The sequence below is a fragment of the Scophthalmus maximus genome, chromosome 20 (assembly GCF_022379125.1).
Source record: "Scophthalmus maximus strain ysfricsl-2021 chromosome 20, ASM2237912v1, whole genome shotgun sequence".
Lineage (NCBI taxonomy): Eukaryota > Metazoa > Chordata > Actinopteri > Pleuronectiformes > Scophthalmidae > Scophthalmus > Scophthalmus maximus.
Window position 1 is genome coordinate 13,787,898 of NC_061534.1, and position 19,845 is coordinate 13,807,742.

At 40.9% G+C, this 19,845-nt stretch overlaps 1 protein-coding gene across 2 annotated transcripts; it reads right to left on the reverse strand.

Moving 5' to 3' along the window:
* Nucleotide 1: 1 nt before the first annotated feature.
* aif1l (allograft inflammatory factor 1-like) lies at nucleotides 2-14,755 on the reverse strand. Of its 2 annotated transcripts, XM_035608760.2 has the most exons (7): nucleotides 14,568-14,755; nucleotides 14,360-14,421; nucleotides 11,177-11,243; nucleotides 7,442-7,469; nucleotides 7,236-7,277; nucleotides 5,954-6,116; nucleotides 2-1,616 (listed from the first exon to the last, which is right to left on the reverse strand). In XM_035608760.2, the coding sequence occupies exons 3-7, from the start codon at nucleotides 11,213-11,215 to the stop codon at nucleotides 1,529-1,531; spliced, it is 360 nt and encodes a 119-aa protein (XP_035464653.1). In that variant the 5' UTR covers nucleotides 11,216-11,243; nucleotides 14,360-14,421; nucleotides 14,568-14,755; the 3' UTR covers nucleotides 2-1,528. The 2 variants fall into 2 exon arrangements, with proteins under 2 accessions (XP_035464653.1, XP_035464652.1); XM_035608759.2 differs by lacking the exon at nucleotides 7,442-7,469 and having other exon boundaries at nucleotides 14,568-14,754.
* Nucleotides 14,756-19,845: the final 5,090 nt, after the last annotated feature.

Sequence of the window (19,845 nt, forward strand, 5' to 3'; positions counted from 1 at the left end):
GTGTAACAAGAATTTTAATTCCTTTGGTGTCTGCAAACAATGTGCACCTTAACAACACTAAAAAGGTGTTAACTACTACCAAAAATACGTTAAAACATGTTATGTGTGTTAAAAGTACGACAAGTAGCAAATTCACAGTAAATAAAGCGAGTTCAGAGGGAAAAAATGTAAAGTGGAGACAAACACTGAGGCACAAATTACAGAATTCACAGGACAATGAACCCAGTTCAACAGAGAGACGGTGGCTGGCTGTTGGAAAAAATTAAATAAAAATGGGGCAAAATATGAATCCAAAACAAAGTGAAATGAATAACACAGTTCATGAATTGCATGACAAATATAGACCTAAAGATTTAAATCAACCAATGAGCAGGTTAAGCGATGCAGTGGCATAAAAATGACAAGGGATGAAGAAAAAAACAAACCGACACTACACAAAAATCCATCACTTGTGTATTTCACTCACTCAGAATGTTGTGGAAACCGTAATTAACACCATAACATCAACACACATCAACAAATATCGATAAAACCGTCTCATCGAACACCGAAGATCTAAGAGGACTGCTTGAACTGAACACCTGTGTGCCACTCCCTCCTTTCTCAATCTGTGTTTAAGCTCTACAGTATCTGCATGTTGAGGCACTTGGAAAGAATATGATTGTACTGTGTGTCGTATACTATGTACATTTGTTCTGCTCGTGTGCCTGTAAATCACACTCCTTCCAAATCTAACATGTGCTTAACCGTACAGATCCCAAGGTGAGTCAACTTTGCTGTTCTTCGAGCCACATACTGACACTGAAAGTTCCACGGCCAAGCGTGATCTCAAACTCTTGACTCACTGAGTCGATATTCAACACGCGTCTAAAAAAATAATGTTTTTCAGATCATGAGGTGGCCATATTCCAGATCAGTATTCTGGCTCGAAGGGGCCCATGACTTTGTCCCAGAGGAAATGGGCCGGGCCTGTAATCTCTGGCACCTGATCTAAAGCGAGACGCTGACTAAGATTAGCTTGGCAGGAATCCGTTCAAGACCACTGAGGACAGTGCAAAAATATGTCGGAAGAACTGCTACTTTGCCTTGTGCTGCTCGGAAAGGATCCTTCTCTCACATTGTTAAAATGAAAGTGTTCCAACAATGAAACAAAGAAAAGGGGAGGGGGGGGGGCACATCTGGAGAATTTTTCAGTCTCCCCTTGAAATATAACCATGAAACACTCACTACAAAATGTAATTTATCAAGCGGATTACATGTACGACTAATCAATGCTACATTTCAATTAAGGAAAAAGGGGATGAATAATAATATTCACAGTCAAAAATCTTTTAGTGAGTCGCGGTCTCAGTCTTCCAAACAACAGACACCTTGCGCACAGCGGTTTATTCACAAAATAACTTCATAACCTCACTCACTGGTCCCACACTAAAACAACACTCCACATGTTATGGAAAACGGTTTCAAATCCAGGCAACCGGCGATGGTCCCTCTGCTCCACTGGCAGTCCGGAGGCTGACGGCTACACTTAAGGCAGGCTAGCAATGTCCCGCTTCGGAGGGGGTCCATCTGGCTTGCAGGCGGAGCCGTTGGCTTTGTCTTCAAAGATCAGGACTCTGTCAGAAACAAAGTCAGAAACATTTGGGAGTTAAAAAAAGGCAATACTCATTTCAAAGGCCCAGAGAATGGGATTTACGGGATCTACTGGCTTAAATAGAGTCTACAGTAATATTAATGACATAATATGTTTTCTTTAGTGTATCCGTACCTGAAAGAGTATTTTTATTTTATTTTCTATTTTATTTTTTTAGAATGAGCCATTTATAGAATTTATATAGAACCAATGAATCAATGCCGAGGCAGAAGGAAGCTGTTCTGGTGGCTCGCAGTGACCCAAAACATTACTAAGACACTACTCAAATACATACGTATAATAAATATACAGTATATAAACACACCAGTGCATCAGTCTATTTCCAATTTACAGAGCACAAAGAATTCTAAAGTTATTTGATCGTGATGAAAATCAGCATGCACGAGGCCTTAACTTAAAAACCTGTGTTGGGTGAAGGGGGTAAGAATCTACGGCTACATCCATACATCCATTTCTTTTCATACTACGGCACTTTAAAACTTAAACGATGTCCATCCACACAAGCTTTGTTGCTCTGTATCAGAAGTAATCTCCGTCCATACTAACTGTGTGTGACGGTGTAAAGAGGAAGCAAATTGTCTTCTCAGTCAGTTGCTTAGTTATAGAAAATACTGCTTACGACAAACAACAATTGTGAAAAGTGAGAGCTGGGATTGATTTTCTCGGGCCGACGACAAGGTTGGACTGTTACGCTTTGCATTCATCACTAGTAGTCAAGTCGTGACTAATAAGAACCAATCAGGAAGCGAATGCATCACGTTTCCAAGCATCTCTGTTTCTGCCCTGTCCAGACTACGAAGCAGCCCCAGAGTTTTCAAACTAAAAAGGAGGCGAGCAGACCAAACTTCTCCTTTTCAGGCGTTTGAAAAACTCCGGAGAAGTGTGGACGGCAGGGGTTACGGTAGCAGCGCATGTTTTAAAGAGTGGATGTAGCCTACAAGAGTGAACTGTAAGATTTAAACTAACAACAACAACACTAATAATAGTTTTGGTGTACTGAACAGTACGTAACAAATGTTGATGGCCTTGATGACATCCCTTTGTATGACTACTAGACAGCGAGTACACTAATTCAATACAAATGCTTATTTTAATGTGTGCTGCCCAGCAAGCACACAGATTAATTCACAATTTAATATGGCTCTTGACATTAGAAAAATAATTGCTCATATTGCAGTGAAGAGTGTAAAAATGCAGAGGCTGATAAATGATTTGTTGCATATGATTGTGTGTGTGTTTAACTTAAAGTAGGTCTGCAACAAACAATTTATCTGAAATTATTGATTACGATAAATGGAATCATTTTTTGGTCTCTGAAATGTCTTCAGATAGCTTGTTTTATCTGTAAAACGTGCCAAAACCCCTTAAAATGATCCATTCATTATCACACGAGACAAAGAACAGCAGCAACTCTTTGCACTAGGGAATCGGTAAGTAGGTCCTGTTGGTTTTTGTGTTTTCAGACAGAAAAACTAAATTTTTCTGTCAATCCGCAAATCCACTGATGGGTTTAGTTGGAATTATTTAAAGAGGCAACAACAGAGACAGAAATATTTTAGTTTGACAGCTTCAGGACAATAAAGAAAGGCCTAAAGAAATTAAAATGTAAAAATGCATCAGGCAGACAGGAGGCTGGACTACAGGAGAAGAAGAGGAGCAATAAAAGCAGGATGTGCGAGTGTGGAGGGATAATCAGATCCTGCAGGATACAGAAAGCCACAGTTACAGTCTGGGTATGAAGTAGCGGAGCAGGTCAGAGAAAGGAATGAGGGGGAAACCACAAAGGGACTGAGGGAAATAGTGATTTAGTTGGCGCACAGCAGAGTGAGGGATCTGACAGAAGCTATTCAGAGCGAATGCCTGACTTTAATTTCCTTTTTTGGAAAACTCTCCAAAGCTTCGCTAAGCCCATAAGGAGCAATGATCCCGACGCTGAAACCGGCACTCAAAGTCTGGCACATCACTCGGGCAACCGCTCTCCTCACATTACCGGCACCTCCTCCGCTCGACAAAGCTGGATGAAGTCGGTCAGGCCGCCGCTGTCAGTCACCAATCAGCCACCACTGATTCACCGACTAATCCAATAAAAACTTCTTCTTTTTGGAAATGAGTGGATAACTGGAAATATGTGGATTGAAAAATTTGCCTGGAAATAAATCAAAAGTGATTTATGATTTTAGCATATTGCTAAATGTGGTTCATCTGCCCTATGTAGACAGAAGAGCTAAATGGATAAAGTGATTGGCTGAATTCATCCTGTTAATGTGTGAAAGTCTGACCGAAATACACACATGCCCGCAGAAGCAAATAAGACCCTGTGATAATCTCGTTCAAAACATTATCTATTTTATGGAGTTTCTTGGCAAAAAGTGGAATAAACATAATTTTTTGGGGGTCAAGATTAATCACAGCTGTTGGTACCTTCTAATGAAATACATATATTAAAATAAATAAAACTAGCACTTTTGCACTACTAGTGTCTTAATTCAAGGAGCTTCCACAACCTGATCCAAATTGTGGAGCCTGACCTCAATCATTTTTCTCTAATTGCAATTAAAACAATTGTTGTCCTGCCAAATGCTTTAAATAACACTGTTCCAAAGCGGTTTCCCCGTCTCCCCCTCCCCTCTCCTCCCCCCTCTCCCTCGAGAGAGACAAAAACAGCAGCACACAGGAGAGGCGTTGTAGACATCTGCAGTTATCAGTGTATCAGAGTGTAGGGGGGTTGGAAAGGCACAAAACCCTAAGAAATACTCTGTGTGGGTAAATAAACTTGTGAGAGAGTGCGACTAATGTTTTTCCCCCATCCGTAAAAAGAATAAATAACTGAACTGCCTCAATATTAAAAACAGTTACTGCTCTTAATGTTGCGACTGATTGGTGCATGTCGAAGCTCACTGCCATGAAATTGTAGAATTCTTTATCGTTAACAATTTCTTAAGTTAGGGTTAGGTCTAAACCCTTAGAAAACAAAACTTTCCATGGAAAGGTGCTGAAATATATTTGCGTCGAAGGATCAATGTTATCAAGTTGAGATTTCAGCTCATGTTTCAACCTAGTGTCGGAGTCCAAATGAATTTTGGTTATAGTTCAATATAAATTTTGTATAATTTGTATCAGGTTTAATATTAATTTCTGTTATTTCTTAGGAATATTATGTTGCTCTGTCTCTCTGACAGTAAAGTGGGGGTTGGATAGGTTATTTCAATGAATGAGAGTGTTTCACTTGTGAGAATGGATGCGTAACAGTTTTATAGATGGCATACTGTCGATTGATGAGTCTATTGTTGTTAAGATCTTTGTCAAGAGGAATATTTTTCATAAATCTTTAGGGTCACTTAAGTCCCTTTGTTAACTTGGATCAGCAGGATCAGTGTATTTTGGATTTGCCCGTCGTCAACCCAGCACAAGCTGTGGCTCTATGACTTTTTGAATGATTTTGGAAACCACTGCAGCATCATCTGGTAATCTACTATGTCAAATACAAAATATGATCACTGATGTGCCATCCTCTTGATTGAAAATAATCACAAACATTAGCTTTCTCTGGAATGCACAGACTATTTTACTGGAATATTACCAAGTGGAGAAATTCTCTCACCTATAAATAGCGGCAGTGGGATTACGGGACACACTTTCGAGAAATGGTTGAGGGCAAAGGCGTCAGGGACATGAATTTTCTCTGCTCTGCGTTTTTGGGATTATGAGATTTATCCACTGAATGGTCTTGCCAGTTTAATCCATCAGATCTGAAATTCAGCAGCCAATGCTGGCTCCTGCAGTGTGACCCAGAGTGAGGCTGCTTTAAAAGGCTTAAACTGGCTACACCAACCTTCTTAAAAACAGCCATAAATACTGTTTGTCACCTTATCCGCCAGGGATCATTAAGAAAAAAACAAAAAAACAATCGTCATTACATTTGAAAGAAATAATTGCTTTTATCAAAGACGAATATTGTTGACGTTTTTTTCTCGTCAGCCCTACGTGACTGTCAGTGGTTAATCAGCCTATAATCAGTTATCTAAGCACATGATCCTGGCTAAGGATAAGGATGGGTTGACTATGGATAAGCTACGATGGGTTTTGTTGCCATGGTGATCAACACCCTAAGTAGCACGTGGGGGGTGACATCATCGCTTGTCATCCCCCAAACCCCCTGGATGATGAAACAATTGGCTGACAGCACATGATCCATATCCTCTCTCTGTGTCTCTCTCAGACATGTGAACACACAATGAATCAGCAGATTTTTTTTTCACGACACAACAAAGTATGTGAAATTGAAAGAGGTGCACTTACAGTTTCAGCACAGCTGACCGCTTGCCCAGCATCATCTTGACAAAGTCCCTGTAGTTGATCGTGTTGCTGCTGCCGCCCGTCACCTCCACTATCATCTTTTTCAACTCCAAGTGGGTCTTGGGCACCCCCAGCTTCTCCATCATCCGCTTCAGCCCCATCAGATCTGAGACAGGGTTCAGTTTACAATCACATCCATGATTCTGTGCGAGAATGTCAGATTGTAAATCTGTTTTTCTCAACAAAAGACACTATATATATCTATCTACCTATAAATGAAGATAAGTTTACTCAGGAAAAGGAGTAATAATGTCTTCTGTGGCTCTAATCTTAAATGTCATCAGAGTTTTTCTCATTCTGGGCTTGAACCCACATTTTTGTGGGATTTGAAAAAAGGGAAGCATTTATGGGACAGGGAGATTCTAATGAAAGATGCCTTTTGAGTTGCATTATGGGAAAATGCTGGATTTAGAGTATGACTAATGCTAGGGACTAAAAGTCAGGGTATCTAGGCCTGTGCTGCTTCAATTTGTACCATTGTTTTTTAGCTTTCTCATCCCCTTGTAATGGAGGTGCAACACTAAAGCGCTGGAGAACAATTCAGAAAAATAAATTGTTTTTCCTTTTTTTTTTTACTTTATAATCCCTAATGGAGTTTTCATTATAACGCAACAAAGAGCTTTATGTGGAAACAGGTGAGACATTTAGCTTGCAGATTCTGCTGCCATGCTAGAGGCTCTGTAAGGTTTTACTTCAGTACAGTGCTCCAAAATGTCAACGCAAAAGGCTGTTGGGGAACAGTATTCCGTCTCTTTTTGTATGTAAATGCACCAGGAAATGACAAATAAACCAAATTTTCCTCGACGCTGCAGCTCAACTACACGATTACTACTGCGCAGACTCTGGCTCCAAAAGATGTCAAGAGCACAAGGTGGCGACACCTGTATCCGAGATAACTTTGGATTCATTTTTGCACAACGTGAGGAAGTGGGGACACATCGTCCATCGACAGGAGGCTTCTGCAGTCAGAAGCCTCCTGTCTGACTTTCGACACGACAGCTCGCCTCACATCTGCTCAGGAACTGAAGGCCTTTCACACTGATGTACAGTATGGTCTTACTTTACATTCAGGACATAGACACCGCATGTGAGCCTGCTCTGCACTCACACTGCTCAGACAATACACAGTATTAATTACTGTTCCCTCGTCAACGCTGCACCCGGGGGTCAGCTGACAGTTGTTACCCAGGGTGCAGTTGGTGCTTTAGTGCTGGCTCTTACTCACCAATGTCTCCTTGGTCATTCAGGTCAAACTCAGCATATTTATCTGCAAAACAAACACACACAACAGGTGATTACGGACACTGGTAATTCATTCTCATCTCACACAAACAGACCACATCTAGTGGAACATTTTCACAAACACCATTCCCCAGCTGGCCACATACATGTCGGCAAAACGGTAACACACTGACTGTCTGCTGATCTCACCGACTTGCACTGCTGACAGCTGCGCCGGCTGAAGGAGAGACACAAGCAGATGATAGTGACAGGTGTGTGTGAGTGAGTGCGTGTGTGTGTGTGTGTGTGTGTGTGTGTGTGTGTGTCTGTTGGTGGAGAGCAGGCAAAGGGCAGCTGAGCGAAGCTGACGTGGGAGACAGACAGGTGAAGATTGAGAGGGTCGGGGAGTCAAAACAGAACTTAAAAGTTCAAACCGAGCGATCAGGAAGGAAAACAAAGACACTTAGGCGGAAAATTGTGAGGCTCAGACATGCAGCAGTATTCGGCATTTGACTCGTACCTCTTGAAGACTATACTGACCACTGTTTTCTTTTTATTATCACAATGTAGAGAATACGCAGAGTGATTAAGCATTAGGAGAGGAGTCTAAACTTTGGATATGAACTCATTTGCTTTTTTCTTTCACAATTATGCACACCAACTTTGTTTACATATTTACAATGTATACGTGTGTATATATAGATATATTTGCAAGTGTATGTTTATAGATTTTTTTATTTTTTATTTTGTTCTAATTCAATATCATAATTTTAAACCTTAAATGGTGTCAATGGAGGACTGGCAAAGTAAAAATGTCATTGTACGGTACGACACCTGTGTCTACTGTGCATATGACAATAAAAGACTCAACAATCAATCAACTATTGAAGGCTAAAAGTGAGCGGACAAGCTTTCCATTGAACAAGTTCCAACTATTGAACCACAAATTATAATGTTGTTTTGTGAGAGGAGTCCAAAAAGTAACCAATAGTATCTTCAAAGTAGTTTTAAAACACCAGGAGGTTTTAAATAGTAAATATTAAATCCTGTGATCTATTTGCTGTATTAAAGCTCATAATGACCAGGCTGCTGAAGTGGGTGCTGCTCTGAAATACCAAAAGTAGACATTTCCCACTTCTGCCTAAATTTCAGCAATCTCATTTCTCCAGAAGACCACTTTAGTGAGATTACTTTTGCTGTTTCTGTACGACAATGAAAGAATGGAAGCACTGTGTGTGTGTGTGTGTGTGTGTGTGTGTGTGTGTGTTGGGAAGGAGAGAGAGAGAGAGAGAGAGAGATGGAACTGTGGTAACTGCGAGAGCCCATGGGGAGTGGGACAGGACAATGCTGAGACTGTTCCTAAACTCTGAGGAGTGGGCCTCAACACACACACACACACACACACACACACACACACACACACACACACACACACACACACACACACACACACACACACACACACACACACACACACACACACACACACACACACACACACACACACACACACACACACACACACACACACACACACACATTCTTGAGGGCCACTTGTCGTTGCACAGCCTGTTGATCATCTGCAGCCACAGAAAATGGGCTCAGCTAAACACAACTCAAGTCTTCAGCGCTTCCTCCTGACCCAAATTCCATTAGCGACTGATGTGACATGATGACAGTGACATAAGCTTATGAAGTGACTTTATGCTGCAATAATTGACACAGGTTCAGAGAGAGGTCAGTGATCTGAGTTGGATTTCATTTGAGCTGTAGATGGAGAGTTTATACGCTGGCCAGTCCACTTTGGCAGCTACAGTAACATTGCACAAAAGAAAGAAACTTGCTGATAAAATAGTTGAAGGGGCTGATTATTTCTTCTGCCACTTTGGCCAAAGATAAGCAAGGAATTTCCCAGCCTAAAAAAAGAAACACTGAACCTGAAGGCAGATAAGAGCTTCACACCGGGCTTCTGTTCATTCACAGAATCTGTTATCTTCGCTATTCATCTTGAGATGGAAAATTAGAAGAGCAGATGTGTAGTCCGATGTAGTAATTATTACTGCGCATCAACCGAATGAAAAATCAGACTCAGGATCATCCGCTGCGGTTTAATATTTGTCAATCTGATTGACAACACCACACGGACAAAGTGAGCTGCATTTCTGGCACCTCCACCTTCTTTTAACACACAAAAACAGATGAAAAACACATGATGTTGGTTTCAGCATCTGTTTATGACTGATTGAGTTGTTTGTCGCCACTTTTACCGACAAACTTTCTTCTGGCGTGTCATATTTCATAATCACTGTAGTTACTTTGAAATTATTTAAACAGCAGCCAAACTTATTTGCTGTGTGATGAAGCGTCGCTCACGGCTCGTATGCCACGTTCACCTTATATGATCCAGAACTTCAATTCTAAAGTAAAACTTTTCAGCTCATTTAAAAACAGGGGCTATATACTGTTCAAATTCATCATCATCACAACTACAGATGTAGAATTGTTGAATGCATTACACAGAGAAATGTTTCTAATATTTTGTCTGTCCCATTTATTTAAATAGACTGAATATTTAAAAAGTCAGTAAAATGCAATACAGCACTACAGCAGTAGTAGCACATCCTCTAAAACGTCCATAGTGTTGAATCGCACACATGAAAACTGTTTCAGCAAAAACAGGATATTAAAACCTTCATGAAGGGAAGAATTGACTGGTCAGTTTGTACTTGATAAACTGGTAACTGCACCAATATTCTGCAAATGCAGCATTAATGAGCCTTTTATTATATTTCACCACAACTAAGTTAGAACAAAAAAGAAGCCTCTTGAATGAGAGGTGAAACGTCTCCAGCGATCTACAACCAAGTCCACTTGCTTCTGTTATTTTTATCACATTCCATCAATTTTTATAACTTATGTTAGTGGAAGCACTACTTATTTCACACTGGGAAATTGTACAACAACACACTGTGGGGAAACCTGGCTTTATGTATAAATATTGTCCCATAACAGCTGTTATGAGTTGGAATTGTTTCATGAAAATTATGAAAATACACCTTTCTTTTTACAAGGCATCCACAAAACAAATTGAAAAACTTGCTGCAGGCTTCATGTGAACATTAACACAGCATATGTTTAACAATTCTGTAGTCAGTTGCATTACTGTGATTAGATTGGTGGTTGAGAGGACAGATGATGACCTCTGGGTCACTGGGACAGTATGGAAACTGAAGGGAAAAGATAAAAATAAATAAATAGAATGATATATATATATTTATATAAATAAATTAGTAATACTCCCGGGACCTGGGTGCAGCGTCCCCTTTCAGATTATGCATTACTGCTCCATTTCCTCAAGCAAGCAGAGAGAGTAAGTAGGACACTGAAGCATATTTCTCATTTCAAGAGTTACGCCCTCCCCCATTACAATAAACAGCCTGAAGATATTCTAGATGGAAAATTGCAGATATAAAACTCACACCCACAAGAAAAGGGAAACAAATCAGTCCACATGCACCCACAGCATACAGAACATGTTTCATATCTGAGCGGAAGGGGAGCAGGTCTTTGGTAAGTATATCAATTTTATTCTCGTAATAAGCTCAAGCCGCGGTGTTTCATCGATTCCCAGAGGCTTTGAGTTCACCCAGTAAAGTTCTGAATATTGTAGCAACAATCTGAGGAACGCCCACGGCACATTCCTCCAAGGCCACTGAGGACTTGGCCTTCAAGACCTCTTAGAAATCACAGCAGTCCTTCTTTCCAACAGAGAAAAAACATCAACAAAATGCTTGTGGACTTGTGTGTGTGTCTGCAGACTGCCAACAAATATACAAACACTGGCGGTGAGACAAAAGCTAGGAAGAAGGAACACACCCTTGAACAGATGACATGCACACCAGCAGATACCGTCAGGAGTTTAGGGGAGGGGGCAGATTTGCTTACTTTTGAGACTTTCCAACTTTTCGGCCAGGTCCTCTTCATCCCTATATTTCTGGTCTTCCAGGTATTCCTGACAAGGGGCGAGAGACGGGAGGAATTAACAAAACTGAAGGTGATGAGAAGAAACAAGTTTTACAGGCTTGACATTAAAACTGAAACCCCTTAAAACAGTTTCTTAACTTCCCTGAGGAATTCCAGCAGTGTTAAATAATACAGCATCAAAGAGGGAAAGAGGCCAGACAGGCCACACGCACGCACGCATGTACACAAATCACTGCATTACTGAACTTAAACTGATAATTTCCTGTCAAATGTGTCCAATCTACTCGACAGTGATGATTCATGATCTTTTTCAGACGTACTTCTTTCCCTGGGTTGTCATTACTACTCAGTGTGATGATTAAGTGGAACACCTCACGAGGGTGTAAAGGAAAGAGCCGGGGGTAGTTATTATAATGAAATCATAATGACGCAATCTGCCATGTGGGATTCAGCTCCAAATCCTGATGAAAACGAGGAGAAGCACAGAAAGGAGCGTTGTCCTCGGCGGTGACCTCTGCGTGTCCGTCCCGCTGGTAATGAAGGGTGAAGAAGGATAAACACCACAGGCGGATGTTTACCGGGCGACACCTGACTCAGGCCGCGCAGCCTCCACACACAGGAATGTCCTCTCACCGTCGGTATGCAAGTATATTTGAACAAGTGCAGAGGGCCAGTATCGCAAGGCATGAAAACTCTGTCCAATACTGTACATCCTTAGCTGAGGAGTCAGCGTTCGCACTTATTTCACGGGTGAAACGGACAGTATTGACCAATCTGCAAATTATTTTCCTGTTAAATCGATGAGTTGTCATGCCTGTAAAATGAGAGAAACTACTGGAAATTTTTCACCGTCCATAGTTACATCTTCAATGGTCTCGTTATGTCAATCCAAAATCCAATTATAACCCGGTTAGAAATGATATAAAACCTCTGAGAAAACATATATGTTTTGCTTGAAAAGTGATTGTAATGAATTCATTAATCTGCAAATCATTGACACTCTTAACAATGAAAGAATGTTTTCGAGAGCCCGTTTCTAGTCTTTGTGAGGTTACAGGTCTACAACACATACCTCCCTTAGTTTTTTGTTTCATTTTTCATAGTTTGATACCAAGCAAATTGTGATGACATTTTTCTTGTCACGAATCTGTTTTGACAGTTTCAAAACTTTTATTTTGCACTGATGTAGTTCAATTTCTTGGCACTTATTGGCTGACATGTCTTCCAATAAGGATACAACTGCAATGAGCTAATAGGAGCCAATACATTGGCTGACTCCAGTAGTTTCTATCAAGTTATTATCCTCAGATAATCGGTAAATTGTTTGGGCCACAAACTTTCAGGAAACGGTGAACGGGTTGTGTCCACCGCAGTCACTCAGAAACGACTGACAATGTTCTGTCTGGTTAAACTGCGACATATTCAAATTAGAGAAGCTGGAACCTTTAGATTGAGGGCATTTTGCTTGGCAAAAAAAAAGTGTTGCTAATTTATCAGTTCTGAGGTATTTGTCAAAAGGAAAAAACATAACTGAATAGGATTTTAAGTTTTCATTCCCAGGGACCTGATGCAAATGTACTCATGTTGAAATATATAATGGAAAGGGATGACAGAGCTAGGGCTGCAACTAACGATTATTTTCATTATCGATTAATCTGTCGATTATTTTCTCGATTAATCAATTTGTTGTTTGATCCATAGAATGTCATAAAAAGGTGAGAAATGATGATCGTGTTTCCCCAAACTCCAAGATGATGTTTTGTCGACATACTCCAAAGATATTCAGTTTACTGTCACATTGGAGAAAATATTCACATTTAAAAAGCTGAAGTGTGAGAATTTCCCCTTTTTTTTTCTTCATAAAAACTACTTTAACCAATTAATCAATTATCAAAATAGTTGGCGATTAATTTAGTAAGTGATGACTAATCGATTAGCTGTTGCAGCTCTAGACAGAGTACAAAGGGCGACTGTGGCTCAGGAGGTAGAGTCGCTTGGCCACCAACCCGAAGGTTGGCCCAGCCTTCCACAGTCCACATGCCGTTGTGTCCTTGGCCAAGACAATTAACCCTAACTTGCCTCTGACGGCTCTTTCGACAGTGTATGAATGTGTATGAATGTGGCAGGAAAAATGCGCGATAAATAGCAGGGCTGTATGAATGTGTGTGAATGGGACTTTCCTGTAAAGTGCTTTGTGGTCTATATGACTAGAAAAGCAATGTATAAATACAGTCTATTTACAAAAAATGGAGCTGCAGCAGTTAATCAATTAATCAATTAGGAATCGACTATTCAATGAATCACCAACTATATTGATAATCGATTGATCTGCAGTTTTTTTTATGAAAAAGATTTCAGCTTCTTAAATTGTGAATATTTTCTGGTTTCTTGGCTCCTCTGTGACAGTGAAGTGAACATTTGATGGACCAAACGATTAATCGACGGATTGATCGATCGTGAAGATAATTGGTCGCCCCCTTTAGGACTCAAGGGGGGGTCGCTTTATCTGCCCATTTCTCTAAAGGAACCAATGGCATGTATGAGAACACGGGCTGAATCTCTGCGAGGGGAGCAGGGGACGTCGCGTGCAGACGCTCCGGGGCCGCGACCTGGCGAGGGAGGGAGAACAGAGCTTAAACACGAGACACCTCGTTGATCTGTGGGAACCTCCGCCCGGTGATCCGACGAGCCGAGGCCTGCTGCTGCTGCCGCTGCTGCTGGGAGACAAAGAGCCCCATTCACACCCACCTGTGTCCCGGGCACATGAGCAGCCACAAGAACACGATTTTTAAAAAAAAAACAAAACAGTTTAATTCAGCATGTTCACGTCAGAGGGGGGAAACACACGGACGTGTGTGACGTCACGCAGCCATTCAACAAGTACGACCCTGCGAGGTGAAATCGATAACATGCATCATCATCATCATCATCATCATCATCCCTGTGGTCAACTACGATACACGTGCGTGGCGTTCCGGGGGAGTCGTTATTCACAGCACTGCCGTGTCTCATCAATGTGGCGTTCAAAAGCAGAAAAAAAAAAAACCAAGGCCAATGCCAAGTCAAGTGTACGCAAGCTAATTGACCCCCCCCCCCCCCCCCAAGACACGCAGGAGGCGAGTGAAACGACAACGTGCAGCGTACCTGGTTTACTTCCTCCAGTCTTTGCCTCTGCTGCTCCTTCAACAGTCCGAAGGCTTTCCCTCCTGCGGAGAGAAGCAGGACGAGTTATTCGTTTCGACAGCGGGATAGTGAATATCGACACGGGCCGATGCTCTATTGTACACGCTCGGCGGCTTTAGCTAGCGACGAGCATCACAATACACTCGAGTGCTGCTGTGTTATTCGTTACCTTGGGTGTTTTTATTCGAAGGCATTCCGGGAATTGTTTTTCTTTCTGCGACGTATGTGTAAATCCAGAGAGTGATAAAGTATCCGAGCCAGAAGGCTGCCGCAACCGTCCGCCGGGGCGATGCTCCTGTTCTCCGGCTAGAGACTGGGCTCAAAGGGCCACTCACGCACCGGCGTCAAGGCGGACAAAAGTAAGCAGCAGGACATCCGGTCAGGCCTTTCAAAATAAACGTTTTTGCTTTACGCGGGCTTGACCCTGCGATGGATTACATGCAATTTGTTCACATGTAGCTGTGGCTAGATGCTGGAAGGTGACATGAATACAGCTGCAGCTAACAATTGTTCTTATGAGATTCAGACAGAGACGGCTTATTTATAGGGCCCAGAATTTGGTGCGACGCCCCCGTCCCAGACCGTGGGGGGCCAGAGGTGGGTGAACGACCTGAACTTGTTCTTCAACAGGTTTGACCAGCCAGGAGCGGTATCACATCGCTGCTGTGAGCCTGCACAACCAGCACTCTGCTCTCAGTAGAACACACACACACACACACACACACACACACACACACACACACACACACACAAACACACACACACACACACACACACACACACACACACACACACACACACACACACACACACACACACACACACACTCTTTCTCTCTCCAGGCCTCAACCACTGTAATGATTCACTGGAACACTTTGAGTGCAATGTTCATTTCAATTGTTCTGTGCAACAGTGCAACTACCAATTGTGCAATATTTATTCTCCATGTGCAATAATTGTTACTGACCTGTATATAGTATTTGTGGGTTGTTTTTTTTAATATTTTGCTGTCGACTTTGCTGCTGTAACACCCAAATGTTCCCGTTGTGGAATGATTAAAGTAATATCTTATCTTATCATACCTATTATTTTCTTTGCCCGGTTTTATTCTATTAAAGGGGCAGTAAACGATTTTGGAGAAAGATTGTTTCTCTCTTTGTTGTTGTTTTGATTTTACTTCTCCGACCAGGCCGCGAACTGTCGTCCGGGATGAGAGTCCTACGCACTAACCACGAGGCTCAAACCGTGGAGTTGCAGCGCCAGCCACCAGCACGTCTCTTAAGATGTTTACAAACTGCAATACAGCACTACTACAGTAGTTGTGTGGTGCGGTCCGCACCATTTTTTGGTTTAAAAACCCAGGTTTTTTTTCAGCGCACACACAAAAGCGACAGCTAATGGACAGTGAGGAAATCTTCGCTTATTTTTACTAAATGCGTACTGCTTTAGAATCGCTTGCTGCCCCTTTAATGCAGGTTGGTTAAATATATTTCTGTCTTTTTCTGTAAGAAGTTTTTAGCACTTCAGTACCAAAACATTTTTGTTTCTTTCAGCATTGCCATATATTGTAGTGTTTCAACGTGCATGCACATTTAAAATAAATAACACAAGATTGCCACAATATAAACAATGTCACTTTCCGACGATACACGTTAAGCTCTTACTTTGAAGGCTGCAACATCTACATTCCGGTGTTATCACGCTAATCCACAGATCACAGCAGCGAGTGATGCTCTTGGCGTGAACGGGAACGTTTTTTGTACTCGCGGTCGCCATCACGTGGCGAATGAGGGAACCGCACACAACGAGAGCGTGACGCATTGAAGCCACTCAGTACGCGAAAAGAGATGAGTAATGTACTTTCTCAACTTTGCAGTTTTCTTCTGTTCATTTGGCTAATAACTAAAGACAATAACAAGAAACATATACAGAGATATATACAGAAGTAAACCTGTCCAGTGTCCATGCTGGGGGGTAAAAGGGGTAGAGGGGCACTGGCTCAGTATCCGTGCCTCTGGGGGGGGTCAACAAATTATTATTATTTTTTTTAAATAAAAAAAGTTCTTCATCAATGCTTGGTGATGCTGTACAAGTTTGCTCAGGGTCTGGATATAGTCATGATTCATATCTTGGGTGGACGTAACAGAAATTGCTTGCTGTGAATAAAAGAAATCATCCGTTGAGATATTGATCGTCAATGTTGAATGGCAGAAAGTGACACAGCCAAGATGATGATCTGTTTCAATTTCCCTGTTCCAAAAAATAAAAGGCCAGTATAGTTTATCAAAATAACTCACATCATCTATCACTTTTACTTTTCAACTCACTCGCATTTCATCAGCCACATTACAGATTTATGAGCATTTTCGTCTCTTCAGTTGTTTTCTTTTCCTTAGTTTTCCTTTTTTTGTTGCTCCCACCCTTGAGGCCACTTTCCTGAGATGATAAATGGAAATTTTTGCGTCGTGAATTATGAATGATGAATGCAAGACAGAGAAAACGATGAAGCACGGCTCCATTTTCGTACCACGACTATTTTAATCAAATCAGCTCAAAACGAATGAAATCACTTGATAATTTATCACTCCGTGTTCCATTTCACATCCATTTTTTACTGCTCCATTTTTTACTTTTTTTTACAATTCACATGCTTTTTCATCACTTCAATTTCTATCAGTTAGTTTCTGTGACTTCCATAATAAATTTGTTCTCGTACAAATACAGGGGAAACACATGTACACAGTCGTTTGAGGTCCCTGCTGCCTGTTGGCTCTGGAATGACCTGCGCGAGGAGGTCAGGCTAAATCATTATTGTGCTATATCATTCTATTTGGCTTTTGTTAAATATATTTTTGCACATTCTCTGATCAAAATGCTGTGTTAATGTTAAATTCTCACCACCAAGATTCAAGACAAATCAATAAAACCATCAGTCCTTCCCACACTGGTCGATAGATCTTTTAATACGCAGCCATGAAACAACAACCACATCTGACTTTGTCACATGAATCAATGAGATTCAACTCTGGGAATTTATATGCATCCCCGATCTTTGGGATGCTTGGTTTTCAATAAATTATGACCTGGCAAGACCACAGTCTGGTGAGAAAGGGAACAGACTGCCAAACCCTTTTGCAATATAATTTGTTGCCCGCCCAAGTTATGTGTTTCAAGTTATGTCATGATTATGTTGATGTTCAGAATTCAGAAATGAGTGGCCTACAGATGTTTGCTTGTTAAATGTTTTGTGGTACATGTCGCTGACACACATTGACTTGTTGCACAAGAGTCTCCATGGCGTCCTGCTTCTTTGCTCCGCTCTCAATGAGGCCCCTGGATCAATCATAACAGATTTGGGTTGAGGGGAAGATCATTTAACCGTCACAATGGTCAACATGCGATTATGAAAAGTCTTCACAGGTGTCACGAAGTTGCACTGAAAAAAGTAAATTGCTCAGAAAAAATAAGTCGATTGGCAACACAAAATTAAATGAAGTTTGTTCAACTTAAAGTTTTGAATTGTCTTAATTTGTCAACTTGCTGAACTAAACTTGATTCATCTGTGTCTTACAAATTGTAACTTGGTAAGCAATTATCTTTTTTCAGTGTTGGACAATTCGCAGATTTTTAGATATTAAGAGCTCTGGGGTTGCAAAATGAAACGTTCCCTCTTCATTTATTTGTAGATGATAATGAGATATTCCAGCTGAACTGAGCTCGGGGCGGCTTTGGCTCAGGAGGTAGAGCGAGTCATCCACTTACCAGAAGGTCGTCGGTTTGATCCCCGGCAAGTGCCCTCGGGCAAGACACCGAACGGCTGTGTGCGAATAGTGTGCGATGGCAAAAGCGAAAGAATGAGTGGTCATTATATGATACTATAGACATCATACAGGAGTCATATAAAAACAGTCCACTTAACATTCATCATGAGGAATATGTATGATAAAAAGGCTGGACGTAGTAATATTTCAGGTATTCATGACTGTTTGAGATTGACAAGTACAATCTTGGAAAATCATTCCGGTTCAGTCTTTCTTGCCATGAGGCGAAAGTAATAATCACTGATCTGTTTAAGAAATGCTCAAAATTATCTGTGTATGATGTGCAGATATGGAATTAATTGGTTGAATACTTCCCTTTTGCCATAGCATCTGTAAATATGTCAACAGATCATGAAAACAAGCAATGATGCAATATAATTCAACGTTCACATGATAAAACACACGAGGAGGGAAACATCAACAAATTGATCCACACAAAGCAACACAGTATCCATCAAGATATCTTGTATTCTCATTAGTCTTTTATTAGATTTATCTCAGGTAAAGATGTGATTATGACAGCTAGTGTAAATAAATAAAATGGGCAACACCAATGTTTTAAAAGTGTAAATTTTCATCAAGTTTTTGCGAATCTGGTATCACTCTTAACATCTTGTTACATTGTTAAACATTAGCATAGCAAAGGAACGTCAGAAAAATTGGAGGATTTCATTATCATCACAAAAACTAGGTGACTAACTCAAAAGAGAGAAACAATCTCTGTCAGAGTTTCAATATTTCGAATTAGTGTTGCTTAAAAGCATATGAAAAGCCTCACAACACACAGTTCACTCCTCTGTACCACAGACTTCCATCGTTGTCCAAAAGTTGTGTCTTGAATTTAAAAAAATCTATTCTAATCAGGTTGTCACTGGAAATGTGTCCAAAAAAAAGAAGCAAAACAAACAAAACAAACAAAACGTAGGAGATTACGTGTGGCCTATTTCTGAGTGTGCGGCTGATGGACAACTTTCTTCCACAATCCAAATTCAATTCACAAAGGAAATGGAGGAGCTGCTCACAACGGGAAACATTTTGAACAATTTGCGCTCGCTCCTGAAAAGTCCTGGAAGAGAAGAAAAGAAAAAAAAGCACTATTAAATCTAAAAGACCCCCCCCCCCCCCCTTTGTCTTTGTGAAGATTAATAAACGATGGGATTCCAATGTCACAATTCGAACAACTGATTTTTTTTTAAATGACATCATTTCCTGTCAGTTTAAACTGTTTTTTTTATTATTACTGCTAAGCTTGTGTAATATGAAGATTAATACTGTACTTTCTTTACAGAATTTGTATGGAGTATCCAAACCCCTGAATGCTGCCATACTCACAGTGACGATGCCGATATGCCGATGTTTTGTAGACATGGTGTTTGATTTTCAGCGTCTTAGTTTTGCATCTATAAATTTGCACGATAGCACTAAAACACAAAACAGTGCCCAGCTGTTACTAAAGTGAACTAAATTAGTCTTTTTTTATTTTAATTTCTATATTCAACAGCATATATGTGATCATTTTCGGAGACTCGCACTGACGATACTTTCGATTGACCATAAGAAAACAGATTCATTCCTTCATCTCTTGCCTGTCACACTTCACACAGTGAGACAAGTTCCACCATTAGG